The following is an 18254-nucleotide window of genomic DNA, read 5'->3' on the forward strand; positions in this document are numbered from 1 at the left end:
TTCTTAAAAGTCCATTGGATGAGTTTTGATGTGAAAGAATTGGCCTCAACCCTATTAAACGGCTTTGCATAGGTTTACTTGCTAGCCGGTGGTTAAAAAGTTCAAATTGGAGAATTTCTCAGAGTAGTCTTTTCGGCTTTTGCTGACTTTGATTGTAAGGGGGCAAAATGCTCAAATTTGACACAGTTCTCGGTACGTGTGTCCTCCATTTGAATGCTCCTCACTCATTTGGGTTTGGGCAAAATGCTCAAATTTGACACAGTTCTCGGTACGTGTGTCCTCCATTTGAATGCTCCTCACTCATTTGGGTTTGGCCAAAAATGCAATCGATTCCACTTGAATATCGAGGGCGTTTGCTCCTTTATCTTTAGTAAGTGAGTGTTTATGAAGAAATTGAGTCAACATGGAGAGTCATCTCATCAAAATCTGGCCCAGTTTTGTCATGTGCATGCATGTTGCTCATTAGTTGTATAATTACGTTAACGAATGGTCACTTACACGCTAAAACCTTGCCTTATAATTAGTTGCAGATTTAGATGGTTTCTGTCTTCAATATGACGCTCATGTCAACTTGCCTTTAAGATGTGCATTTTTTAAAAAGTGTTTTAAAATATTCATACAGATATTTAAATGATCCACTAGCCTCCAGGCTTTACTGCCACATTGTCAATCTTCTTCACACGTTAGCGACGCCCTCACAAGCATAGTGCTAAGCTGGTGGCTTAACTGTTTATCACCTCAGAGTGTTCGTGCACTGCAGAACACTACTGGGCTAACTGGATGACCACAACGTATCCCACCGGGCCGCCCTCAATTCTATATGATAAAATATATACAGTACATGTAGCATAGAAGTGTTTCTACAAAACTGTTGAAAATGACCATGTTTATTCTAACTGTGCAGGAGCACAATGGCTATTGGAGTTAGCCTGTGTGTTTATTTTGTTAATCTGTGTTCGAGTTGTGTAACCTCAAAAGTTACTATGATGAATCTGTTCGACCAGTAAGGCACTATAGGAGGTGTTTGTCAGTCATACTGGTATCGACACAACACTCCGCATATCATTGCTAAACTCCACACTGCGGTATTTTTTTCTCTGCACACTGAACCTTTTTTTGTGCAGGGACCTCTAATTTAGCAACATTGCCCTCTTTGTGTGTGTGTCAGTGTGTGCTTTCCCAACACACAGATGATGTGACTTCTTCCCCCCATAACCTTCTATCTAGCTTTTCACTGTTACTTCATCAGAAATCCTGTTGCTAGCCTCCCCCTCTCTCGTTTCAGCTCATCTTTAGCAAACGCAAATGATTAATTAAGCTGGTGGGGTAGAGGTGATGTAAAGTTGACCGTGCAGTCCTTAAGTTTACAGAGGAACCCCGTGAGACTCGTGCAGAGCCTCCCTCTTCTCTGATTGGCTCTGGCAGAGTTTTTTGGTAGTCGGGGTTTGTCGCTGGCTGAGGTCTGCATGCAGAAACACAACTCTGCCAGTTAGTGTGAAAGGAGAAAATTCTCTTGACACCGACGTGCAGCCTGTCGTATGCAGAAATTCTCCAGTGTCATATTTCTGTACCGCAAATTTATTGCATTAGTGATTTAGTTTGGAACGTCAAATAAGATAATTATATGTATAACAGTACTTGGGTCAAAAAGGTACAGCATCTCCTTTTTCAGTGTTGACAAGTTGACTATGTTCTTTTCTCAAAGGGTTAAAAGGTCCTATATTTTGGCTATATAGACCTACATAGCGTGACTCTCTAACATGGACTTAGTATATATGTGTCAATTTAATAAAAACGTTTAACAAAAACACCTTAGTTTTTTCATGAGTGTCAAGGCCCCTCTGACAGCTACTTCTGTTTGATCCAGTTTTGTATCTGCTTTGTCCATATTCGGCAAAGACCGCCGCCTTTCCTGTGATTGGTTCTCTCCATGTAGAAGACCCACTTGTGAAAGCACGTTTGTTAAGGCTTCTTTATACACGTGCGGGCGGCGACCGCGCTGATGTCACTGCGGCTGTCCCGCGCGTTGTTTGCCTTTATACTCGAGCGCAACCCTCGCGTGCAGTTTTGAAAATGTGCTGCAGTTCACCTCCAAGTCGGGGGTGTCGCTACGGCTGGTATTTGCTAGAACACCACAGGGTGGAGTTACCTCTACATTCGTTTGGCCATATAGTAGGCTAATCAAATGCATGCATCTCACTTAGCCAGTGTTTCCCAACTTTTATTTAACCAAGCCACATATTTCATATGGGAAAAAAATTCATGGCACACTACCAAACAAAGCACAAAGAAGTGGATACACACTACCTTCTCCCATCTCGTGGAAGAGAAGTGAATTGTTCTGCCTCTCAGTATATGTCACTGGCATAGATAGACAGATGACCACGGATACATTATTTGTAGTAAATAAATAATGTTTGACTAATTAAGTGAAATTGGATCATTTCCCGCAGCACACCTGATGATCTCTAATGGCAAGACACAACTGGTTTAGAATCACTGCTTAACAACGTATTAGCAGTTAGCAATGTACAAACAAACTCGCATTACGATGCCCTTCTGGAAATCACAATCATGGAGTCGAGTGCAAACTGACTAACTCAAGTATAAAAAGAAGTTAACCACATTTAGCACCTGTTGGTTATGTCTTGCATCATTCTCCATGCACCAGGAAGTAGCCGGCTAACTAACAAAATGGACACATTTTTGGCCCCCTACTTTAGTCAGCTTTGGCGGAGGTCTTTGCTCGACTGAGTGCCATTATTGTTGTCTTTTTTAAGATACATATATGCATCAATTGACTTGACAGCTTTCTTTAGTTCATCAGATTAATAAAAATGACGGTCAGAGACTGATGAAACCTAAATGGGCCTAAAAGAGAAAACGAGCTTCCAACTAATTTGGAATTCTTCTTAAATGGAGCTTCACAGTCAGGGCAGATGAGCACAAGGCTGGACAGCTTTCTGGCTTGAATTCTTGCATTGTATGACTTGGCCTTGTGTGGCCTCTGGAATTCTACCACACTCACCCCACCACCGCCTCTCGTCTCCCACCTCTCATACACAGACATGCTGTGATTTATTGCTTTATTTCTTTCATGCAATATTGACTCATTTCTTGTGCTTTATATGATTCACAAACATCAAATTAGATTTCTGTTATATTTGATTTGGTTTTGGCATCTGTTTTGCTTGCACTGCAATCTGCATTGCTAATCTAATGTAAATTGGGAAATTTGCTTATGCAATAGTAAATGCTTCAAAACTTTTTTTTTTTTTTTTGGTACCATGTTTGGAAAATGTCTCCTACTTTTACTATGTAGAAGAAACAGTGAAATACAATGTCTGTGCCACTTTGTTTATGCTAACCAACAGTTTCTGTCTATGGTGAATTCATTGGCAGTGGCACCTTAAGAGAGTGTGCCTCTTCGTTTCTTTTCTTTTTTTTTTTTTTGGCCTCCCAGAAACAAGTTGCGGGGACACCGCTGTAAATAGCCGTGGGTGTGGATGGAGTTTGGCCTATATCGGGACGTGACTGATTGAACTCGCAGTCTGTAAGCAGACGCTTATTTACTTGGACCAGGGACTGTCTGTCACTATATTGATAACTGGGGATACATAAGCACTTTTAAATGCATTGTTTATGAATTGAGTTCCGGAATTACCAGTCATATGGGCACAGTCAGGACTAAATGTTTCAATAAAATAAAAATATAAAATAAGCCTTTAATAGTCTCTTTTTGGGGAAATTCTCTGTTTAAACCACAGTGACGTAGACAATAGTACCACACAAGAAAGATGCTATTAAAAATCATAGGTCCCCAAATATCCGTGTCCATAAAATTCTTCCATAGGTGTCTGTAATTAACTCAAATGATGTCAATAAACATATCAGAAGCTTCTAAAGACCTGACATCATCATCTGGGTTTTCCTAAATTGTTTAAAGGCATTGTAATTTTACTGTATACTGTATTTGACTTTGAAGAAAGAAGTGAAAAATTGTCTGAAAAAATCCTTCCCTCATTATTCTAGCATTCAGCAAATAGAAATAATGTTGGTAGTCCCAATGGACCTAAAACAGGAAACGGTTTGTCTGGTTTCATGTCAGACAGTGAAAACAAACAATGTTTGTCTTTTTATATATTGTATGTAAACTTCTGATTTCACCTGCATAACATTTATTTTTCTATTTTTTCAATTTAAGATGGAATTTCGGATTGTAAGCTGATTTATTTATTTTTTTTTCTGTGGCACGAGTTCATACACAGGATCATAGACAATTGTTTAGGTTTTGTTTTAAACATGTTTCATTTTTGGCTAATGTGCCTGAAATGTACTCTTCTGTTGCTAATAAATATCTATCTGACTGTAGAGTTGGTTTATGTTAAAAAACTTTAAATATAAAATGTATGTTTTCGCCTTTAATTTGATCCCTTCGCTATTATGAGAGAGTATTTTGTTTGTGTATTGCATATAATATGATCGTTATGATGATGTACTTGGAAATATGTAACAGTGTTGTAAGGTAATGGAAAAGCTAGTCAGTGTTTGATCACTACTTTTGAAAAAAATGTCATGTTCACAAAAAAGCACGGTTTTAGTTGCAGCAGCAAGTAAAAGGTTAACAGAAAAGTTTTTGAGCTGAAGACGGGCAGCAAAGGGAAGAAGGCAGAATTAAAAGGCTTATTTTCACATGGACATGCCATCTTGGAGTCCACTTGGTAATTATAATCACTCTGTCATTCGTTCACTCTTCTCTCTGTTGCTTACCACCAGCGTCATGGCGGCGGCGGCCTCGCCCTCCTCCGGCCTCCTGCTCTTCCTTCTCACGTCCTCCCCGGCCTGGTTCCCGTCTCCGGGCTCGGCCTTTGTCACCGACTGGCACCACATGACACCATCAGGTAGGGGGACACGCCACTTTCTGCCGCTTTGTAACTCAAACTAGTGCTCAGAGTGTGCTGAACGCAGGTCATGGCTAAAACATTTATCACATGTTGCTGGCTACATTATAGGAGAGGCCAAGTTTCATCCAGTTTCTTCTGGATCAAATGGCATGAAATGAAACAAGATCACAAATAATACAATCTGATCTGCTGGGACTTACGGAGACGTTTGATATAAATTGATGCCCAATCTGCAGTCTGTTTGAAACCAGATTTGACATTTCAGCTTCTATACCGCATACACATGGTACACTTGGTTCTAATCATAAATGACATTTAAAAACCATTTTTTTAAAATATATCCTGAGTTTGAAATTTTTATTATTTTTTGTTGTTTCTAAATATCATTTTCTGGCTTATTATATGGAGAATGGATCTGTTTGTCTGTCCTGCTATACTCCCATTCCAAATTGCTTCATTTTTATTTCTTTATTTTCTTTTTGGTGGCTTTTTCTGGTGAAAACCAAGTAGGATTTGCCCTCGCCACTAAAACCCCTGGTACTTCCTACTGGTGCTTGAAAATGCATTTGAATTTTTTTATGTATGAATTGTGAACTTCTTTTAATTAAGTGCCTTAATATACTGTGCTATAGTATATATTCATAAAGTGCAACAGTGTATTTCACCACAAAAAGCAATTTTCCTAACTATTTAGCTTGCTTGATATGTTTTGTTTTTTCTCCCTCTGCTATTCTGTAAAAAAAATATTTTTATTAATGGAATGATACTTCTTTTTTAATACAAGAAAAATATTACTTTACGTAAAATAATGTCCTCCAGTATAATGGACGTTGTGCCCCGATTCATCTCTGCATGTGTCTTCCATTTGACTCAATTAATATCTTAGCTCCATTTTCCGTTCAGAAAAAAAAAAAAAAAGTTTGGTGGTGCCACTATGACTGATCCCAGGTCGTGGCATCTGTAAAGCTGAAGTTTAAAATTGACCAAAGTATTTTTTTTTTCATTATACACAAATACATACTATATTGTAATATTTTCTTTCAATTATTATTGTTTGTGGGCAATGTTAAAACCATGTCATACTAGCATTTAAAAATTGCACAAATTAAGGCCTCCCTCTATAAACGCCTTACCCCTAATACAGGGGGTCCTCGGTTATGGAAATGTAAATGTAAATACTGCATTTCATATACCAAGGCCGTTGGGTGCTGAAAAAGATTGAAAAAGGTTTTTAATCGTACTTAAATTAGGCCTTGGAAACATTAACAAATCTAGAGTGTGGTTATCCTTTTCAAAGTTTTTGCTACATCCATTAAATGTTTTTGGGAAGGTTTAAATTGATGGTTGGTTGGTGTTTTTTGGGTGGATGACAAACAAATAATCCCTTCACGTACAACTGTTTAGGATACGGATTAGAGTCCTTTTCCCATTGCATAAAATCAATATAAGTGATATCTACATATCACTTATGACCATGGAGGTTATGTTGGTTTAGCTGTCTGTGTGTCTGTTTGTCTGTTGGACTAACAGCAGGATGACACAAACTTCACCAGGACAATTTCCATGGAATTTGTTAGACTTGTGTAGCACAGGCAAATGGGGCAATAAAAAAAAAAAAAAAAAAAAAAAAAAGGCAAAGCTCTTCATTTTAGTGGCTTGGCTGTTCTTTTATTTTTTGTTCCTTCTGTTGAGTTTGTCTCGCAGGCTTCCAGTCAAAGGTTAATAGGGTTCAACACCATCACACCCTTTGAAGCACAAAAAGGTTGTCCTTGACTCTTGCAAGTGTTTTACCAGTATAATCCATAAAATGAGTATCTACTCCTTCCCACCGATCAACATGGAACGAATCAGAAGTCTGGTATGTCTCCAAAACTGTCCCCATTGACTTAATAGCTAAAACGGACAATTTATGTTGTACTAAATGTGAACATTTGGGACTCCAAAACATCTATTGCATATCAAGACAGACTTTAATTTAAAAGGTGTGTACAAACTCGTGTTTTTTTTTGTTTGTTTGTTTGTTTTTTGTTTTTTTTCATCCACCTGTAATTTGGGACCAACTTCATTGTTCAAATTTGTGTACTAAATGATTGTGCAAACCTTGATCAGTGTTAAATGTTCATTTCAAGAAATCATGTTCAAACCCAGACACGTTTGCCTAGTGATTAGCATGCACATTTATTGACTTGACCTCTTCTGAACTTGTCTTTGTTGCTTTACAAATGTACTTTTGCAACTTGATAACTAGCGGGACCCTTGGAACAAAACAGCCAAACAGCTGGTTCAAATGCAGGTTTTTCTGGATTGGGCGTTGCACTGTGGGGGCATGAATTTGTGCTTGGTGTACCTTCTTGAGACACACCTGCACCTGAAAACTATTTATAGGCCGGTGTAAACGTGTAAGGGTTCATTAATCAATCATGTACGACGATTAATCAATGTCTTCAGAGAACCGACTGGAAAAATACGAGGGCTTCAGCTGTCAAGTTCAACACACACTATCGTTAAGCCAAACTGGTTTAAAATTGAATCTGTTACTCTTGTAGCCATGAGGGAATATGGAAGCCAGGGCGATTACTTCTGTGTTATGAAATATGGCCAAGCCTTTGGGCTGATATGGTGCTGAGCTTTTGGAAGAATGTGCTGTGCATGTGCTGATTTCTTATTTTGTTTTTAGTTTGTTCAGTCAGGACTGCCAAAATGAAATAGTCCTGGCTACTGTGGCTTTTACCACATGTGGCACGCACAACACATTCTGGTAGTGGCTAAATAATTTTTACAATCGTCAACATGTGAACTGAACATGTTTTTCAGAAGAGAGCACATTGGGGTGCTGTCTCACCACGTGAATATGCAAAATAATACAGACAATTAAGGAAGAAACCCATTATAAGGCACATACTGCACCAACCTACAAGGTAAATGTAACTCCACCCAATTGTACTTTTTCCCTAAACTGCAGCGAACTTATCCTTATCGACAGCTTGCGTTATCTTTCTGATAAGCCTTCAGACAAATGCTGATAAAGTTTGGACGGATGCACCGTTGTTAGTTAAAATGGTCTCCATCGATCGCTGCGCTGCGTTGGCGTTCCTCAACAAGTGTTAAAGCATCGGTAAACACAACGTCGACACTGATAGAGCAAGCAAACAAAAGCACAGCTTGTTCCTTTCCCAAGCTTACCCCTGTGTCGCATGCAGTCCACTTTTCTTACAGTAGACATTTGAAAAACATTATCAGTCTCTCTAAAACGGGGTACACTCATACCACACAGAAAACGATATCCACTGAGAGTTGCGTGTTTCTACCCTTAACCAGAAGTCTGTCGTAGTCCTGGGACTGAACTGTCGGAGGCAGCATCGGGACCATGGTGTCCAGACCGTTTTCCCGAGCAGATTCTGGATTTAAAATCACTTTTAACACATCGCAGACCACAGGATAACCGCTCAAGATAATCTTTTAAAAGACATTTGGCAATTGCTAACTTTGATCGGAAGAATTTGGCGCAATTGTCGTACGTGTGTACCCCACTTTAGGCTCTGTTGTTTTTTGTTTTGTTTTGTTTTGTTTTGTTTTGGGATTTTTTTTCAAGAAAAAAGGCCATTTGTTCACATTATAACAGCCTTGGAACCTGGAAACATTTGAAAAGAGGTCTCAGAGTGAAGGTTTTTACAAAACGACTGTTCTGGTTTGCAACTAAACTGTCATCTGTGAAAACGTAGGACAAAATATGTTTAGTAGTGTGTAATACAGTAAGTAACAATCAGAACAACAATGATGGCCTACAGCATCATAGTAGCATTTTTTAAGTAAAATTCAAAATGGCAGTGCCAACTACTGGCCTGGAATGCACATCACAGCATTTTTGTCATTTTTGTGTCTGTACATGAAACATTTAAAAAAAAAACAAAAAAAAACGCAAAGACAAAAAAACTTGATTTGACGAGGTTGTCGTCATATACGCATACCCTTAAGTGTTTGTACTTCAGTCTTGGAGTTAGAGGACATTTGGAGTGTCCGGTTAGCGTTTTTTGTTTCGTTTTGTTTTTTTAAATAATATTTTTATTTTGTTTACCCCCCACCCTCTGTTTTTCAGGCCTAATGATTGATGCTGTTGCATGACACTGTGTTCCACACCACAGAGGTGGTAACTAGCAGCAACCACAGACACCTTTGCACACATTTCCACAGAGACAAGCTGTGGTTGTGTGTGGAGAACTATTGCACAGTAAAAAAAAAATATACAGGGAGCTGCAAACGTAGAGAAAGAGGCTTCCATTACTGACTTTAATCAGTAATGGAAGACAGAATGCTGAAAAGGTGTGACGGAAAGGGTCTGAAGAATTTGATATTCCTCTACCAAGTAGACTAAAAATTTACAGATTTTGCGTTAAATTTCAACCATGGGTTTGATGAAGGTAAATAAAGAACTATGTATAGCTCAAACAACTGTACTGAATAACTACTTTTACATCCCCTAGGTACACAGAGGCCGGTGGATGAGAGAATTTATATTGTGATATCTTAAACTTTGTTGCCCACACTAAACAGTTTATTGCAAGACATAACAATGACTTCTCTTTGTGATTTCAAATTTTCACCATACGCATTTACTGTACACAATTTTTGACCTTATATGTTAACTCTATGTTAACCAGGTTAATTGTTCAATTTAAATTTTATCATGATGACTTTAAATTTAATCGTGACAACCTTATCTGATTGTGACGACTTTAATCTCATCATGATGACTTTAAATCACATCTTTGGTTTGTTTTTTTCTCTCACAAGGTGACCTGAATACAGCGTTGTAAAAATTAACAAAGTAACCAAATTATTTTGTGTTATCAGTCAATTCAATCATCGATTTTTGTTTTACGCTGTGCTAGTGAGGAAAAAGTGCAGGGCTTGCATCTTTTTCTTTCCTGACATAAGAAGTGGAGAAACCAGGTGATTTATGAAGTAGGAGGAGCGATCATTTCACGTGAAGGAGTCAAGCGTGAGTCAAGGATTTCAAGTGTGAAGCCAGCTAAATTTCAAATCTCTGCTTGTGTCAGGGATGATGTCACACACTCCGAAGTGCAGTGCAAAGAGTAAAGTACCCAGTGTGTGCGCAATCGCAGGTGCTGCGATCAACATTACTTCCCCTTGGATGTAATAAAAGTAAACGTATGCTTTGCTGTGAACTTTTACATCAACAACGGTGATTAGTATACCCAATTTAGGGCTGACGCTCTTATAGATGTGGTGCCGTACTTAATCGGTGGGTATCTCATCCCTAGATACACCTCCCTCAAATAGATACTTTTCTTTTCCCAACATGAAAAATAACAGGTATTAACTGTAAAAATCTCAGTTCATAGATGATATCGTTCACACGCAGACACGACATATTCAACTGCTGGGCCTATTTGAACTCAGTTGCTAACCGAAACAACCGCTTCAACAGAAGCACATAAACAGCTTGTCTGAGCAATGAAAGTGTTCTAATGCATGTTGTAAGTGAAACTTAATAGAAGATAATCTTATGTTATGTGGAGACTGCCGTCTCCAATGAAGATTAGCGCATCAGTTGACTGATGATAGCGGCAGAAGGTTTCGTGTGCCCATGTTTATGTTCCGGGGAGCTACAAACGTATTTGTTACAACTTGTTGACGTTTCCCTGTATTGCTCTTTGGAAATCTTTTTTGATTGTGTTTTAAACTTCACTGTGACTTGACAAAATTGTAATGTTCCCTACGCACCCCCAAGACATTTGACCGTGTGACCTTGGCAGTTGGACAATGGCACTTTAATGTTCTTTGTGGGTTTTTGTTTTGAAGGTGTAGGTTCACATGCATGTTGACGGTTTATTTATATCACCTGTTTACATTGCCTTGTTTTTATCTTGTTGCAAAGCCTCTTCTCGACCTCTTCAGGGACCTTTGAGTGCCTTCAAAGCGCCAATCAATCTCTTTAAATTTGTCCTTGTAATTCCCGCTTGTTACAAATATTCCAGTCTGTTCCATTTCAAAATCCCAGAACTTCCCAGAATGCACTCCGGGAGGGGGGGGGGGGGAGGGGGGGGTGTCTTTCTTTAGACTTTGCTCTAGTAAATATGTTACCCAACTTTGTACTGCCCAGACGAAACATATCTGACATTTTGCTTTGTACTGCATAAATGGAACACTGTCGCCTTTACAGTGACAGAAAGTGCATGCAACTAACGAATATTATATTTTAAGTATTGTGTATATATACACACACATTCTCTCTTATTTCATCGCCCTGTGTCGTCTTCATCAATTTTTTTTATTTTATTTTTTTCCCCCTCAATGCGTCATTAACCTGATGTTTAACTTGAATCTGCAAAATGAGCTGGAAGAAGACGATTATTCACGGTGCCGTGGCCTCTTTCGCAACCACAGACCATTTCAGAATATGGCGGCCGATGTAGCCTGTCTGTGGTGAGGGAAGTGCCTCATTTGGGCCTTTCAAAGTGTGGCCCTTAATAGGTAAAAGGCGACGTCTCGGATGAAAAGTGGTCTCCTGGATCCTCTACTGGATGGAGCAACACATAAAGGGACTCGATGTATAACTAGATAATCTAATGCTCTGTATTAGGAGATGAGAATTTTGATGTTCCTTTTTTCCCCTAACACATTGGAATTTCTAAAGTCGTAAACCTCGGGTTGGGGTGGAACATTTCCAGAAAGGTTTTGATACATTTCCATGGGAAGTTAAGGTGGGGAATTTTGGGAAATATTGAGCATGATTTTATTGTAATGGTAAAGGTAAATTTTGGATCATGACACAAAACAAAACAAAAATACCAAACTCAGGCTCGTAACTCGAAAAACTGCACTTACATGAAATCTGGTTGTTTTACTCAGTATTGTGCAACAATAAATTTATTCATTTTGTAAATCCCTGGTTTTATTCCCGTTTATTTCTTTTAATTATCATAAACTCTCATGGAGGTGGAACAGTGGATGACTGGTCCACCTCACAGTTCAGAGATTGTGGGTTCAAATCCGGGCCCCAATTTTCATCAACAACAAAATGAAATTCAGTAAGGGTTTGCTAAACATATAGTTGGAGCAACAGATGGAGGGCTTGCGAAACAAAACAAAAAATAGAAGGACACTGCTAAGTTGACTTCAAAAATAGGTCGACACAAAATTTCTGCCTCGAAGCTCCGCTGAGACTCCCCCCCCCCAAATGTTTTTCAAAAAGTTCCACCTAAAACCATGTTTCCATCTCCGCAACCCATGTTTCACACACACATTTAATGCAGACGGGCGCATTGTTGGGCCAGTGAACTCCCAACAGGTCCCTCTATTTAAACTTGAATTGAACTTGACCTTCAAGTCACGCCGTCACATCGTGCCAATCAGTTTATTAGAAGACTTTGTAAGAAAAATGTCAGAGTTTATTGTTTAAGTGGGAGATTAAAAAGAGAGAATTTCAAGCGTCTCCCGGTGTCACTGGATGACTTTTCACCTCTGACACACATCCAAAGCCATGTTCCAAAAATGCTACTTGCATTTTTTCCCCCCACTCCACTACAACAGTGAGAGGGCATCAAGAAAGGTAATATTTTTGCATAAGTCACTGCAATTATCACCAACTTTATTCAACTAGTTAGCACACTGTGTTTGTAGTCTGCAGACAGAACTTTGGGGTTGGCAGCTGGAATTTGTTGGATTGGGGGGGTCGCAAAGCCCTGTGAACCACAACACTGCAGAAGATGAAGTGGGTGGTCCGGCGGTCAGAAGGTGGGGATGACGGAGTTTGCATGGCGTAGCGGACAGGAATGTAGTCACTTATGAGATTAACCAGGCATCAAACTGAACATAAGCAGTAAAATAAAAGTCTAAGAGTGCAAAAATCAGGAGGAATTTTTAGATAGATAGATACAGTAAGGGCGGCACGGTGGACGACTGGTTAGACCGTCAGCCTCACAGGTCTGAGGACCCGGGTTCAATCCCCGGCCCCGCCTGTGTGGAGTTTGCGTGTTCTCCCCGTGCCTGCGTGGGTTTTCTCCGGGCACTCCGGTTTCCTCCCACATCCCAAAAACATGCATGAATTGGAGACTCTAAATTGCCCGTAGGCATGACTGTGAGTGCGAATGGTTGTTTGTTTCTATGTGCCCTGCGATTGGCTGGCAACCAGTTCAGGGTGTACCCCGCCTCCTGCCCGATGACAGCTGGGATAGGCTCCAGCACGCCCGCGACCCTAGTGAGGAGAAGCGGCTCAGAAAATGGATGGATGGATGGATAGATACAGTAAGTGTCTCGAGATTGATGTGATCATGTAAATTCTGCCTAGCAACAAGTAGCTACTAAAATCTGCCATTGGGGAATGTTCAAGAGCTTGAACAAATTGCAAAGGAAGAGTGGGAGAAAATACCACCTGAGAAGTGCAAAAAGCTTATAGATGGATAGAAGAAACGTTTGGTATAACGTTTTGTCATCGCTGCCAAAGGGTGTGCAACCAAATATTAAGGAGTGGTGCCAATATTGCTGCACATGTTGTTTTCTTTCTTTTTTTTTCCATTGAAATTAAAATATCGAAATTGGGAAAAAAATGCTTTTGTTAAATTACTTTGGACCCCCAATTAAAATATCCTGATGGTATAGGTTTGGTACATTTCTATTTATTTCTGAAGATATTATACAGGGTGTGCAAAAAATGAAGTGATGCCAATAATGGTGAACACGACTGTAATAACTGCTTTCGCTGTCCTTTCGCTGCTGCGTTGGGCAGCTGATGAAAACGACACAGTGAACAAGACTTGTGTGTATTTTGTGAGTTTATTTCTTTTTGGCAGAAAAACGTTGGGGAACTAGTGCCCTGTGAATTCTGCCAAGCAACATGTGACTTCATCAAACTGTGACGACCAGGAAATAATATCTGATCTGTTAAGATACGTTCCTGCAACTATTGGTTCTATCAACATTTATTTTTATAACTGATAACACAGCCTACATTTGTCTGTGTTGTTTATGCATAAAAATACAAAGAAAAAGTACATCATCAGACAGTAAGAGAGTACTTTAGTCATCCTGGTATATAGCCTAATGCCATTTGTTGCATTATAATATGCAGTTTCATGTGCTTCAGTTGGCATTTCAGAAGCATTCTACTCTTTCACTGAATATTTTTGTTGTGTGAAACATGTTTACGTTCCTGATTCACACAAGCTTTGGCCAGCGAGCAGAGAGCGGTTGCCCGAGAAATCAATGATGCCTTCGCTTACTTATTTGACTGCAACAAAGCCGAGCGTTCGCCACTTGATGACAAACTAGGCGCTGGCAGTGCTGAAGCTGTGACGAGGGTTTGAGTGCTAAATTAGTGTGTGTGTGTGTGTGCCTGAATAAATCCATATGTCATTAAAGACCCAGTGAGTGAAATACTCTCCAATGTTAAGTCTTTCGATGTGGTGTTTTTGCGCTTGCACTGGTTGACAAGAGAGTAATAACAACTTGAAATCACAGTCAGCTACACAATGCGAGTCATTTTCTGTCAGAGGAATATCAATGCAACAAATCAATCACCATCGTCATCATCAGACTTGTATGTTCCCCCAGCAACTAGCAGCTTAAACGCATTGCGTAGAATTTCATGCAGTTGCAGAAGCTTTCCATCATTTTGTGAACAACCTTTGAGATCCAATACAAGCCGTTCCGGGTTGTTCTCAGATTTCAATTCCCTCTCATGAAATAAAGAAATAGGAACACAGGGGGTCCCTGACATACTGTACAAAGTTTTACTGCCAAACTCTTTCTTTTATGGCCAAGTCGTGTTTTTCATACAAATATTGACTGTAATTATGACCTTACTACTGCGCTAATGTAGGTTAGTGACTATGATGTGTTGAGACAAATGTACACTCCAACTAGAAATATATAAAAATTATAAAACACTCAAATGCTATGAAAGATGAAGGTGTTATATGATAGAGAGTTGTGTCAAATTAATAAATGTGTAAAATGAAGAACCATTTTCGGGCATGTTGTTTTTCTATTCGGATTATTTTGTGGTTTGATTCCAAGAATGGGAGAAGAGAAATTATGTTTGTTTTTGGTTCTGATTATTTGTGGGTTTTTTTTACACGCTTCAAGTTTTCTTCTGAACTGAGCATATGTCATGTTACCCATAGTACTAAACAATGATAAATAATGAATTTTCTTTAACACACTTAAAATTAAACTAAACTAACTAAATAACCATGCAATATTATATAGTGAACACAAACAGACTTCGTTTAGTTTAGTGTGGCGGCACAAGCTTTTTGCCCTCCAACAAGTGGACGACATGCTGCAATGGAAATGAGAGTAATTTGGCAAAACTTTACTGATATGGCACACATTTTTAAAGAATATATTTGTTCATTTAAACTCAAGTTGGGACTGGCTGCTGTAAGTTTATCAATATTGTTCCACTGATCAATCAACATCTATTCTGGTTAATAGAAGTTTAAAAACAGTTTATTGATGTTTTTTTTTGTTTGTTTTTGTTTTCTGTCATTGTGTGCCTCAGCTCCTGTTGAACCTCACTTCACTAACTGCATATCCCGAGACCAGGTGACATTCAGCTGCTGGTGGACTCCCGGAAGCTTCCGCAACCTGTCGGATCCCGGCGCGCTGAGGGTCTTCTACCAGAAGCGAGTCATAGAGTGAGAGTGGTGATCTTAAACAAACAAAAAATGCTATTAAGCATACACTATTTTTGTGGCTGACACACTGCTTTTGTTTATTCTTGCCTTCAGCTCCCCCACCAAGGACGAATGGAAAGAGTGTCCACACTATTTCCACTCGAGGAGGGAGTGCTTCTTTGACAGAAACCACACAACCATTTGGACCACCTACTGCTTGCAACTGCGCAGCCGAGACAACATCACCGATTTCAACACGGACGACTGCTTCACTGTGGAAAACATTGGTTCGTAGCCAACATACTGTAGAGATTTTTCTTACTCCATCCTCTTAAGTGCACAGTGATCAATGAGCATCTGACGCCGATATCCCTTTTAATGGAGAAACCTGTTTGTTAGCAGTACACACAACTCACCATATTTCCTCAAACAGTGCCAGTGTTGATTTACTTAACAGGGCTTATTTGAAGGCTGCATCTATTTGAGAAGCTTAGTTGTTTGTGCAAATGCATGTTAAAGGGTGGAGTGACACATGCGTGCATCTTTGATCACTGATTCGTCCACAGGGAATTTTTACTTCTGCCATAACGCGAATGGAATGTGTAACTGCCTCATATTGCGAGTTTCTTTCCAATCGAACATGCAGTGCTGTTTTAGGCGAAGCTAACTGTATCCTGCTTGTGGCCTTTCACTAAGTCATATATTATATACCAGTGTTTGCCAACCTCCATTGAGCCAAGGCACATAACTTTACATTAGAAAAAGTCCACAAACAAAAGAATGTCACAATGAATACAATTAAAAATGAAAATGAATTATTATTTCATTATTAAAAATGAACGAGTTTACATATTTTTACCACCAGTAGCAGTGCAATATGTGCGGCTGCTGCACAAGGTGGCATAGCATTTGAACACACATTTGTATTGATGATAAAACTGATGAGAAATATGGCCATTTTTCTGGCAGTACGTCCTGACCCTCCAGTGTCTCTCAACTGGACCTGCCTGAACGTGAGTCCCTCCGGGCAAAGTTACGACGTCGTGGTGACGTGGAAGCCGCCCCCCTCTGCAGATGTCGCAGTTGGCTGGATGCAGATAGTCTACGAGGTCCAGTACAGAGAGATGAACAGCACCAACTGGGAGGCAGTGAGTCGTCCCTCTATCTCGCTGTCTTTTAAATTCCCCGACACAGCTTTAAAACTTTACAAAAGTTGGTGCACAAGCGCAACCCCCCCCCACCAAACTTAAAGCGGAAGATCAAATCAGGACGTGTAGTTTCACGTTTCCTTCCCTTAAAGCGGTGTCTCTTTTGTTGCACTGAAAGCCTGAGCAAGTTCTCCTGGGAAAACACAGGTTTACTGGAGGAAGTTAAGGGGAGGAGCTGTCGGTTAGAGGTCATGGAACCTTGTTAGGGCTCATTGGCTTTTCTGCCTGGTTTGCTAATGTCAGCATAGAAGTCATTCTCCAGATGTTTACCTCTGAAAATGTAACAAATATATAGTACACTCACTGGCCATGCAGATTAGGTACACCAAATGAGATCATGAAGAGGCAGAAAACTCACATTCACACTGTTGCTGAGTAGGAACTGAACGCACACTGCTTACACCAAAGTCAGGCAAATGTATCACTACAGCATTAGTGACCTCATTTTGATCTTCTTTAAGAAAATATTTTTTAAAAACTAAACCTTTTGGGGTAAATAGGCAGTTCAACCCCAAGCACAATTTTTTTTTGGCATCATTTCAATTCAGGTCAACAGTAGCCACTCACTTTTCAGTCACCTGGGAGTAACCTGGCCCCTATTGTTTATTGTCATTTTATTGTGCAAGATGACCTAATGGTGTGGATCGCTGTTACAATCGTGTTTGTTTCTTCAGCTGGAGGTTCAGCTGCAGCCTCAAACCCAGCAGACAATCTATGGACTCGATGTAGGAAAAGTATACGAGGTGCACATCCGCTGCAGGATGAAGGCCTTCACCAAGTTCGGAGACTTCAGTGAATCTGTCTTTATTGAAGTGTCCAAGATTCCCAGCAAAGGTAACGTTTTCCACAAATGTTTATTCATTTGTAGTTTTGGGTCCTTGTGTGGGTTGTAATGTAATGCAACAGTGTTTTTTCCCCCAGTCTTTCTAGATTTATTTTCTCTGCTCACATTAGTTATTGTTTTGGGAGTTGTGGCCGCCGTCATACTCATCATGTGGATTGTTGTCTCACAGCAGCACAGGTAAGAACTCAAACACACTAATTCACACGTAACGTATCACATGCACACACTTAGAAAATAATGTTTGTCTTTAATAAAATCGCACCCTTATCTTTGCAGATTAATGGTAATTCTGTTGCCACCAGTTCCGGCGCCCAAAATTAAAGGTGTGGATTCAGAGCTGTTAAAGGTACGTCTTTTTACAGTGCTATTTTTATGTAATTAATGTTTGTGTGTGCATGCAGTACATTATTGCACCCTTATTGTGCCGTGGAAAACATTACGAGGATCCCAACCACTCAATACAAAATTAACATTAAAAAATGTTGTGTAACCAATTTTTTTTTTTAATAGCATTTCTGTTGACATGCTGGGATCATTGTTCATCACAACACCCACTCGCAGTCTCCTCATCACTCAATGTTTATTGTTTTCAGTCTGCTATTAAAAAAAAAAGAAAAAGGAAAAGACCAAAATTGATTGTAATGTAAACAAGTGTTTT

General features: G+C 39.6%; 1 protein-coding gene across 1 annotated transcript in view; it reads left to right on the forward strand.

The window, feature by feature from the left end:
- The window catches only part of ghra (growth hormone receptor a), a 29432-nt gene that overhangs the window by 6147 nt on the left and 5031 nt on the right, over positions 1 to 18254 (forward strand). The window contains exons 2-8 of the mRNA XM_061671927.1: positions 4777 to 4901; positions 15430 to 15565; positions 15659 to 15831; positions 16514 to 16692; positions 17427 to 17586; positions 17674 to 17773; positions 17873 to 17942. Of these exons, the coding sequence (XP_061527911.1) occupies positions 4781 to 4901; positions 15430 to 15565; positions 15659 to 15831; positions 16514 to 16692; positions 17427 to 17586; positions 17674 to 17773; positions 17873 to 17942 (939 nt within the window). The 5' untranslated portion in view covers positions 4777 to 4780. The remainder of the gene's footprint in view (positions 1 to 4776; positions 4902 to 15429; positions 15566 to 15658; positions 15832 to 16513; positions 16693 to 17426; positions 17587 to 17673; positions 17774 to 17872; positions 17943 to 18254) is intronic.

The sequence above is a fragment of the Phycodurus eques genome, chromosome 3 (assembly GCF_024500275.1).
Source record: "Phycodurus eques isolate BA_2022a chromosome 3, UOR_Pequ_1.1, whole genome shotgun sequence".
NCBI classification, from domain to species: Eukaryota; Metazoa; Chordata; class Actinopteri; order Syngnathiformes; family Syngnathidae; genus Phycodurus; species Phycodurus eques.